The sequence below is a fragment of the Cupressus sempervirens genome, chromosome 5 (genome assembly GCF_028749045.1).
Source record: "Cupressus sempervirens isolate cs-2001-9-10 chromosome 5, ASM2874904v1, whole genome shotgun sequence".
Taxonomy (NCBI): Eukaryota; Viridiplantae; Streptophyta; class Pinopsida; order Cupressales; family Cupressaceae; genus Cupressus; species Cupressus sempervirens.
This window is the reverse complement of record NC_143122.1, coordinates 793863039-793873437: the sequence shown is the minus strand read 5'-3', so window position 1 is coordinate 793873437 and position 10399 is coordinate 793863039. Positions and strand designations below refer to the sequence as shown.

At 37.6% G+C, this 10399-nt stretch overlaps 1 protein-coding gene across 1 annotated transcript; it reads left to right on the top strand.

Moving 5' to 3' along the window:
- The first annotated feature begins 5653 nt into the window (after positions 1-5653).
- Positions 5654-6229, top strand: LOC149558322 (uncharacterized). The gene has a single exon (XM_089830754.1). The coding sequence runs from the start codon at positions 5654-5656 to the stop codon at positions 6227-6229; it is 576 nt and encodes a 191-aa protein (XP_089686880.1).
- Positions 6230-10399: the final 4170 nt, after the last annotated feature.

Sequence of the window (10399 nt, the reverse complement as noted above, 5' to 3'; positions counted from 1 at the left end):
AACATCTAGATTAAATTGTATGTGAAGTGCATTAAGATTATGAGTTGTAAAAATTATATAATTTTAAATATAGTTGATTCAAATTATAAAATAAATAAAAGTTGTATTTAGACATTGAAATAACAATTTATTTTTCTTCATATTAAAATTTATTAAAAGAAAATATTATAAAAAATAATAGATTCTAAAAATATTAACAAATAAGATTTATGAGTAATGCTTAATTAAAATTAGGATGTTTGTAGTTTTAGTAATAGTTAAAGCTGGGTAGAGGTCTTTTAAATTCAAAAAATCCAACCCTTAATTTGATCAGAGAATAAAATGAAGAGAGAAGAGAGATAGATAGGTGAAAAGTTTGGAATTGATAAAACACATGGAAAGAAATATAGTGAGAGAACATGTGTGTATTGGGGAGATAAATATGAAGGGAAAGACAAAGAAGAAGGAAGCGGGAGAAAGAAGAATAGGAAGAGGAGATTGGAGAGATGAAGAGATAGAATAAAGATATTTGAGGTGATAGATAGTATAACATATATACATAGAGAAGATCAAGATAAATAGAAAAAATATAATAGAGATACTGAGAGGCGAATGGTAAAGAGAGGGGTAAGATAAGATAGAGATAGGAAAAGAAATGAGTGTATGCATGTATAGGAAAGGTATAAAGGAAAGGATAGGGAGGTAGATAGGGAGAATGTGAAAAATAGAGAGAGAGAGAGAGAGAGAGAGAGAGAGAGAGAGAGAGAGAGAGAGAGAGAGAGAGAGAGAGAGAGAGAGAGAGAGAGAGAGATTAAAATAAAGACATTTACAAATATAGATTAAGATAGAGAGGAAGAGTTTGATGAGAGTTAGAGGGACAAGTAATTGCAATGAGAGATAATGAGAGTGAGTAAGATGAATAATATATTAAAAAGGGGATAGATAGTTAGAAACATTGATAGTAATAAATATAGATAGGAAACAATAATGGATCGTAAGAATATAAATAGGAATAGTGGAGGAGGGAGACAAAAAAGAGAGCACGATAATGATAGATAGATAGTGGATAAATAGATAGATAGAGCACATGCATAGAATAAATTAAAGAGAAATAGAGGAAATATGATATAAATATATTGAAATGAACCATAAGAAGGGGTAAGAATACAGATAAAGATGAAGAAAGGAGTGTCTATGTTTGTGAACAAGAGGGATATAAAGATTAGATAGGGAAGTAGATAACTATTCAAGAACATCATCAAAAGTATGCAAGACTATCAGATTAACCCTTGCACGCCTCAAAAGTGCAAGTGATAGTTATAAAATAATTTATACAATGTAATAATAAGAAGGTATTTAAGTCACTAATTATCAAAAAATGGCCAAATGAAATCTGAAGTATTTGAATCAAAATTTGTCAAATCGTAACATAATATCTCTGAATCAAAGATATGTATCCCAAAAACAAGCTACATCCCCTAATATAGAAAGATAAGATAGGAACCCCCAAACATGGAGGGGATCAATGATAATCCAAAAAAAAGGTAGATCTTGGAAAAAAATCACCCTCTAGTTCTATGATTTGTACAGATGGATTTGAAATCCTTTTATAACTACATGAAATAGGGAGGCTTGGTCCAAGTAAGAAGAGTAGAATAAATTCATCTTGCCAATGAAGAAAGGAAACTATTTCAATACTAGTGTAGGTACAAATGCTCCACTGTAGTGTCTATCCCTAGCTTGCATTTCTGTTATCAATGCCAAACTCTTTTAGGCCAGTTTATAGTTGATGTTTAGTAGCATTACTTTCAAATTATCAGATATTGTTTTTACATTCAGTTTATTATATGATGAGATTACTTGGTACTCTATATTTCATGTATGCATGATGATTATTACAATGCTTTTAGTTATTGATGATGATTAGTTAGATGGTTTATTTATCCAATGTGTTTTCTTATGGATACTTACCCCATACTGCATGTGTATGGTGTGCATGTTTGTTTTCTTTATGTATGACATTTCTAATGTGGTTAAGGAAGGGAGTCATAGTCACCTGCTAGTCAAGATCTACATGATGCACCACTTCATGCCATTACTTGTTTAGCTTAGAATATTATGTTTGTACATGTGTGGATTTTATGTAGGTTGCAGGTACTAGATATTGACTTTCCTAAATTTCCAAGATGAGCGTACCCTATCTTATTATCTCAATGGTAAGAGAGGGGAGATAAATTCTTAAGTCCAAATCCTAAAACTTTAAGCCATTTGTCCTAATTAATAATTAGGACAAGTATCTGAGTCAAGTACCCTCTGAATGTGTCAGATGATGTTAATTCATGATTATAACCCTTTAGTTTGATTTTGTATGTGTTTTTCTATGATGGGTTTTTTCTATGATGGGTTTTCGTATGTTGTTTTATGAGTCCTTGGTGAATTTTTCTGTTAATTAAGTCTAATTAAAAGATTAAATTAATGATTTAATTTAATGGGAAATTATTATGATATTTTAATATTTAATTAATTGAGACATTAATTAAATAAGAGAATTAAATTTGAAGATAAAAGTTATAGGATAAATTTGGAATGTGATAATATTTATTTAATTTTAATAATAATATATTTAGAGTTCATTTTTAAATAAATACTAAATATTATTATTATTTAAGTTAGTAAATATTTTACCAATTAAGTTTTGAAAATAAATTAAAAAGTGAAAATATATTAATTAAAAGTTTTAAGTTTGCATGACACGTGCATGGGACTAAAATATAAGAAATGAATTTAAAAGATAAAACAAGTGAATTTAAAAAGATATTTTAATTGCATAATGTGTGCATGAGTTTAAAAGTTAATAAATTAATTGAAAGCAAAGTCAAGTGAAAATTGAATAAATTTATTTAATAATTCATAAACATGCATGAAAAAGATTAATGCAAGATAAAGAAATATTAAGGAAAGTAAATTTGGAGTTCAAGTTTGGTGAGCACGGAGTTCTCCCGAGTGAACGCACAGTTAGTGCCTCGATTTAAGGAGAGAACTCTTTATCACAATTAGAGGGTTCATTTTTTAGGGAGAGGAATTTGGATGTGAATTTGGAGAGCGAATTCTGGAAGGGAAATTTTGGGAAAATTTTAGAGAGAAGATCTTGGAAAGGAGTGAATTCTCTCACAAATCTGTTGGGTGGTTGCGATCTTAGCATCAGAACTAGGTAGGTTCTTGAATTTTATGCACCCAATGAAAATTATGTTATTTAGATAATTTTTTCTTCTTTGTGATTGTTGAAATCGATTCTCTGAATTTCGTTGCATGAAACTATTGTTGTCTTGTTCTAAATTTATAATATTTATCTCATCTGTATAATAAGATTGAAAGAAATTAGTTTTAAAATAGGGAGGGTTGAGATTTAAAAGAAAATTTAATTTTGAATTTCGAATGTTAACAAACCTTTTTATCATATGATTTAGGAAAGATTTGAAATTGAAATTGGATATTCTAGATTGAAAAATTCGTATGGTTGATAGTAATTCTTCTATCAGACTATATTTGTAAAATATATTTTTTAAAAATTTATTGTTAAAAATAAATATATATATATATATAATATAATAAATATATATTATTAAAACTTAATAATATTGAAGGGGGTTGGGTGATCAACGGATGGAATGACTGCGATGGAGTCTGCGTGCAGCGTCTGTGTTGGGTGATGCGATGCGCTCCCTTGCCCACAGGTGGTTAATTATGTGGTGTTCCATGTTCACTAACAGTCATGGCTTTTTGTGTAATGGAAAATGGGCCCAACAATTGGTATCAGAGCCTAGTTTTGGCCTGGTCATGGGTTCAAATCTCCCCAGTGCCTTCTCGACCTGCGTAAGCACTAGTATGCGCGTCAAGGGGGAGATTTTTGGGTGATGCGACACACTCCCCTGCCCACAGGTGGTTAATTATATGTGTTCCATGTTCACTAACAGTCATGGCTTTTGGTGCAATGGCAAATGGGCCCTACAGTCTATACGCTATTGTCGTGCTAGGGCAGTCGTGCCCTACCTCTTTCTTGGGTCTGTCGTGCATGCAACTACAGGAGGGTGTGTATTGAGTGCGTGGAGGAAGGTATTGGGTGCAAAGTGAGGGTTTCTTGTAGGCTGAGCCTTGGTAGCTGCATTCCTGCAGGCTGTGGGGTGCTGAATCGGGTGGAGCCTGGGCAGTGATCCCCTGCGGTGATCACCACAGGGCTGTGCAAGATATGTCTCGGTGTGAGCCTTCTATGGCTTCACCTGACATAGTTTTACATGATGCGAAGGACATGCATCTGCCAAAACAAGGGACGAGGGTATTTGATAATGCCCTTTTTTTCTCAAAGCTCAGGAGCTACAGATTCTAACCCGTCTGGTGGATCTTAGATCATGAAGATAAACAGGTGTCTTGAACGATGCAAAGAAAGACCTAAATTGATAATCCCTTATGAAATGATTGCTGAGGACGTTGATTATTTTTCAAGGCACTCGTTGTATTGCAAATTTTTGGGTTTAAGAGTATCCCTTCAATTTCTAGAAAATTGGGCTAGGAGAGTCTAGGAACCAGAGGGCGAAATGGAGATCACATTACTTGCAAATAACTTTTTCATGGTCACATTCACCTGCATGGCTGATCGAAACAGGGTCTTTGAAGGCGGGCTATATTTTTATAACCAGGTTGGGCTATTTGTTAAACCATGGCATGCAGGATTTAATCCTTCTGAGGAGCTTCCCAATCGGGTTCTAGTGTGGGTTCAGCTACCCAGATTTCCAATAGAGTGCTACCGAGAGGATGTTCTTCATATGCTTGCCTCGATGTTAGGGAAACTAGTGGGGCCTTCAACTCAAACCCTTGGTAAGAAGGTGATGACCTTTGCTCGAATTTGTGTGGAACTTGATTTGAGTAGACCACTACTAGATGTGGTAGAAATGCATGCAGGTACTCATTCTTGGATGTAGCAATTGGATTATGAGACCCTTCCTTTCTAGTGCCGTTTGTGTCATGAGTATGGCCACCTACTGCGTAGGTGTCTGAAGGCCAAGGTAGTGGAACAACAACCTCCACCTCCTTCTCCTAACATTCCAAGTGCTGATAAAGGGAAGAAGCTGATCTCTGGTGAGGGTAAGGATGCTGAGGGTTTTGTTCAGGTTAAGGCTCGGAACAGTAATAGAGGACAAAAGAGGACTCTATTGGAGAGACAAGAGGAGGATACTTTTAATAGATTTGAGGTTCTGGATGAATTGGGACAGCACGAAGTCAATCCAAGTTTTATCAGTATGGATCATATTGATGCGGAGTCCGACTTGGAGATTGTATCTTCCATTCCTCTTCCTGTTCCACAAGTGGAACCTTCCATGCCTATGGTCACTAAGGGGCAGCCAGGAGCTTAGATGATTATGGATTCAAATGCTATTTTGGGTCAGGGAGAAGTGTGTGTTGCCCTTCCAGTACGAAATGTTGTTTCGGAAATGGAAAAGCATTGCAAGTCTTCTCCTCACTTGGGTATTCTTCAGAAGGATGGCAAGAAGGGGGTTTTAGAGAAAAGTGGCAAAAGTGGGCACAAGAAGGACATAGAGAAGATTAAGATGATTGGAGAGAATTTGGTGGAGTTAAGATCTGTTAAGACCTTGGATTCCCATTTTCCAGTCCCCCCAAAATGATCATTATTTCATGGAATGCAAGGGGCTTGAACAGCGGCCCTAGACAACAAGTTGTTCGAGATTTGGTTCGAAATCATTCCCCTTATGTTCTTTTTCTTCATGAGACCAAGGTTTCTATTGAGAGTATGATGGGTATAGCACCTAAATTGTGGAGGAATGGTCAATGTCAGTATATTGGAGCTCAGGGTTCTTTCGGGGGTGTGGCATGCTTCTGGAATCCACGAAAGATTCAGCCTCTGTGGTGGATTTCATTTAGGTCCTCCTTATCCTTGGTCTCTCTATGCCTTGAGTTGGGTGAGTCGGTTCTTTTTTCCAATGTTTATGCTCCTGTTGAGTTCCAGGATAAGATTCTTACATGGAATAATATTCATTTTGTTCATGGTCTTTTTCCTTATCTGCCATGGATTATTGCTGGTGACTTTAATGCTATTCTAGATCTCTCTGAAAAATGGGGGGGTATTGCAAGACTTGAGCCCTCCTCTATGCTTCTCCAGGATAACATTTTGGCTCTCAATCTTGTGGATATCAAGCCTAGTAATGGCCAATTCACTTGGAATAACAGAAGGACATGAGATAATTACATCGCTGAATGATTAGACTGGTTCATGGTTTCCTATTTTTGGGTGGGTGGATTGTGGTCATCCAGATCTGAGATATTAGATTGGAGAGGTTCAGATCACTGGCCCATAAAGTTAGCAATCTCCTCAAATCAGCTGCCTCAAAGGTCACCTTTTAAATTCTAGCTAATGTGGTTGAGGGACCCAGACCTATATGGCTATGTGGCTAAGTGGTGGAGGGATGGTAGACCTGCCTTTGGTACAGCAATGTATATTTTTGCTAAACTTCTTCAATATGTTAAGTACCAGCTTAAATGATGGAACAGGTATAGCTTTGGAAATATTTTCCAGGAAAAATATGTGGCCCAAGCTGAGTTGCATGATATTACTAGGTTGATTAGGGAAGATGGGGTGACAGAGTATTTGCTACAGGAGGAAGCTAGGGCTCTAAAAACCTTGGAGGAATGGGAGCTGAGAGAGGAAATCTATTGGAAACAAAAAGCTCGGATTGACTGGCTTCAAGAAGGTGATAAGAATACTACTTTCTTCTTCAACTCAGTGAAGGCCAGACGACATGGTAATTTCATTTCTACTTTCGTGATTAATAGGGGGGAGGTTCTCTCTTCTTCTCAGGACATCTTTAGTGAAGTTGTGCAGTATTTTTCGTCTTTATTTAGGGAGGAATCGCAGGGGGACTTGGTTGAAGAGGCTCAGGTCCTTTCTTGTATTCCTTCTTTAGTCTCTTTGGAAATGAAAGAGTAGCTTATGAGTGCCATATCTTTGGAGGAGTTAGAGAGGACCATTTTCTAGATGAAGAAAGGAAAAGCCCCAGGTCCAAATGGCTTTCCGATTGAATTCTTCCAGGAATTTTGGGATATTATCAAGTTAGACTTATTGGCAGTTGTTCAAGAATCCTAGAGGAACAAGCAAATGCTTTCGGCCCTGAATTCTACCTTCCTTGCTCTCATCCCCAAAGGGGAAGGGGTTGACCAGTTAAATCAATTCTGCCCTATCTCTCTTTGCAATGTTATTTATAAAATTATATCTAAGCTGATAGCTGACAAGTTAAAAAAGTGGCTTCCAGTACTAATTTTTGAGGAACATAGTGGATTTGTGGCAGGCAGCCAGATATTGGATGGGGTGGTCATGGCTAATAAGACTATTCATTCTATGGTCAATTCTAAGGATAAGGCTATGTTCATTAAGTTGGATATGGCTAAGGCATATGATAGAGTCCGTTGGTCATTTCTCCAAAAGGTCTTGAGAGCCTTTGGTTTTGAGGAAGAATGGATTAGGTGGGTTATGAGTTGTGTGGATTCAACTTCTTTTTCAGTCTTGATTAATGGAGAACACTCTGATCTTTTTGGAGCTTCTTAGGGATTACGGAAAGGTAACCCCCTTTCTCCTTATTTATTTCTTCTTTTAGCGGAAGGTTTGGGGCACTTGATAAAAAAGAATGTTGAAAGGGGCTACATTCAGGGTTGGCAATGGGGAGGAAGCCTTCCTGTACAATCTCACCTACAATTTATGGATGATACGGCTTTGATGGGCATGGCTACCATTCGTGAGGCTTCTAATATTCATAAGGTGTTAGATGTTTATCTTGTTGCTTCAGGATAGTTGATTAATGAGGGAAAATCATCCATTTTTTTCTTCAACACTCCGCTCTTTATTCAAAGAAAAATTGCTCATATTCTTAGATTCTAGATTGGTAGTCTTCCTTTGCTCTACCTTGACATTCCTATTTTAGGTGGTAGGTAGTCTAAGTAATCTTGGTAGGATATTTTGGATAAGTTCAAAGTCAAAGTTACTCACTGGACCCATCGCTGGCTTTCATTTGTTGGTTGGGTCCAGTTGCTTCAATCTGTGATTCAAGCTCTTCCTCTCTATAGGAGTAAGGTTCAAGTGGCACCAATTAGCTTTGTTAGGGAATTGGATTCCCTAGCAAGACAATTTTTATGGGCTGGTAATCTATCTTCAACTAAGTGGAGTCTTGTCAGATGGGAGGTTGTTTGTAGCCCAAAACAGTTAGGTGGTCTTGGATTACAGCAATCCTTGATAACTGGTATTGCTTTGGCTACCAAATTGTATTGGCGATGGTGTGTGGAATAGGACTAGGTATGGGCTAGAATTTTGACTCAAAAGTATCTTCCTGGGATCCCTCAGAAAGATATTTCTCAATATAGCTTGTATGGGAAAGGCTCGATGATTTGGAATACTCTTAAGAAAGGGGTTGCGCTTATTAAGGGTGGTTTATTTTTTATCTGCAAGGGTGGTTCAGAGGCCCAATTCTGGTATGATGCTTGGGATGGCTATCCTCCCATGGTTTCTCAATACCCTCATTTGCACATATTAGCCCAGGGGTTCTGTGATGCTGGTTGGTCAAGGGTGCGCAACTTTAAGTCATTTTCCCTTCAGGGTCAGATGGTGGAGGCAAGGTGGAAGAACCCAGAGGAATGGCCTATTTTTGGTGTGGAAGCGGAGCGTACAGAGCTCCAATACATTCTTTCTAGGTGAAGTTGTAGTTCCCTTATGGGAGATGATGTGTTGGCCTGGTCCCCTAATCCCAAGGGTGCTTATACTGTTTCCTCTGGATATCAGGAGTTGCTCTCCCAACAGCTAGTGGGGGAGGAGGTTCAATGTTGGAAGAAAGTCTGGAATAGGTTTTCTTGGCCAAAATGTAATTGCTTCATTTGGGATTTAGTTCGAAATAGATGCCTGACTTGGGACAATATTCGCAAAAGGGGTTTCTCTGGCCCTTCAAGATGCATCCTTTGTAGTAGTGGAGAGGAAGACTCTTCGCATTTGTTCTTCCATTGCTCCTTCACCCTATAGTTATGGAATTTTTGGTGGGGTGTTTGGAAACACCCGTGCATTCATGCCTCCTCCATGGCTGATTTCTAGATGATCTTGGGGAGGCCCCCATCCTTGGCCCCCTTCCTACAAGATGTTTGGTATGTTGGACCTATCTTTCTGCTTTGGCAAGTCTGGCTAGAATGAAATCGAAGAATCTTCTGGGGGAAAGCATTGGGGATTCATCAAGTTTGGAATAAAATTTTGGGAATGATTTAGGATACTATCTTGGCAAAGAGTGAGATAGTGCTTCCACTTGAGAGAGATGATGCTACGATGGTTGATAGGCTTGGGATACAAGGAATATCTTCGGCATTACCCTATGTCAGGAGAGGCAAAAACACAAAGCAAAAAGTTCAAAGGATGGGGAAATGGATGGTCCCTCCTGCTGGCATTCTAAAAATTAATATAGACAGTTCGTCCAAGGGAAATATAGGGCTAGCTAGAATAGGTGGGATTGGTAGGGATTCTTCTAGATCAGTGGCCTTTATTTTTTCATTCAATGAAGGGATGTAGACTGTTAATAGAATGGAAGGTCTGGCTATTCTTTATGCTTTGAAGTAGGCGTATGCTCTTGGATAGCGTAAGGTGATTTGCAAATCTGATTCTCAGGTTATGGTGAATCTTCTCCTTGAGAGGAAGAATTCAAATGTTAGTTGGGAGTTGTCTTTGATAGTGCAACAGATCTTACATATTAGCTCTGTGATGGATTCAGTGTTGTATGCCCATATTCCAAGGGAGTGGAATAGGGTGGCAGATTGCTTGGCAAAATGGGCATCCGAAAATATAGATGGTTGGAGGATTGATGAGTGGGAGCAAATGCCAGGTGAATTATGTCAGGACTTGGAGAGGATTTTGACAGAGGAAGTAAGTGAAATCAGGGAGAGATGATTTGGTTTTTTGTGTCTTCTGGGGCTTTGGCCCTTTGCTATTTTGTACTGCTTTGTTCTAAAGTTCAATAAAGTTTTTACCCCTCTTTTTCAAAAAAAATATTGGAGGGGGGTTTTTTTTTAATAAAAAAAATTATATATATATATATATATATATATATATATATATATATATATCGAATTTCATTTAATTATAAAATTATAAATATATATATATATATATAAATGGGGTGGGCGGGGGCCACCAACCACCCACCCCCCTTTTCTCCCTTACCTCGCTCTATGTGCAGTACCCTATGTACGTAGATGTACTATTGTACACGGTAGCAGTAATAACTGCTACCTATGATAGCAGGCTGTTTGCGGTTGCAGGTGGCCACACGGCAGTAGCCTTAAAAGGCTGGCTAGCGGGCCTAAAATGTTGTATTAATGCATTGAATAG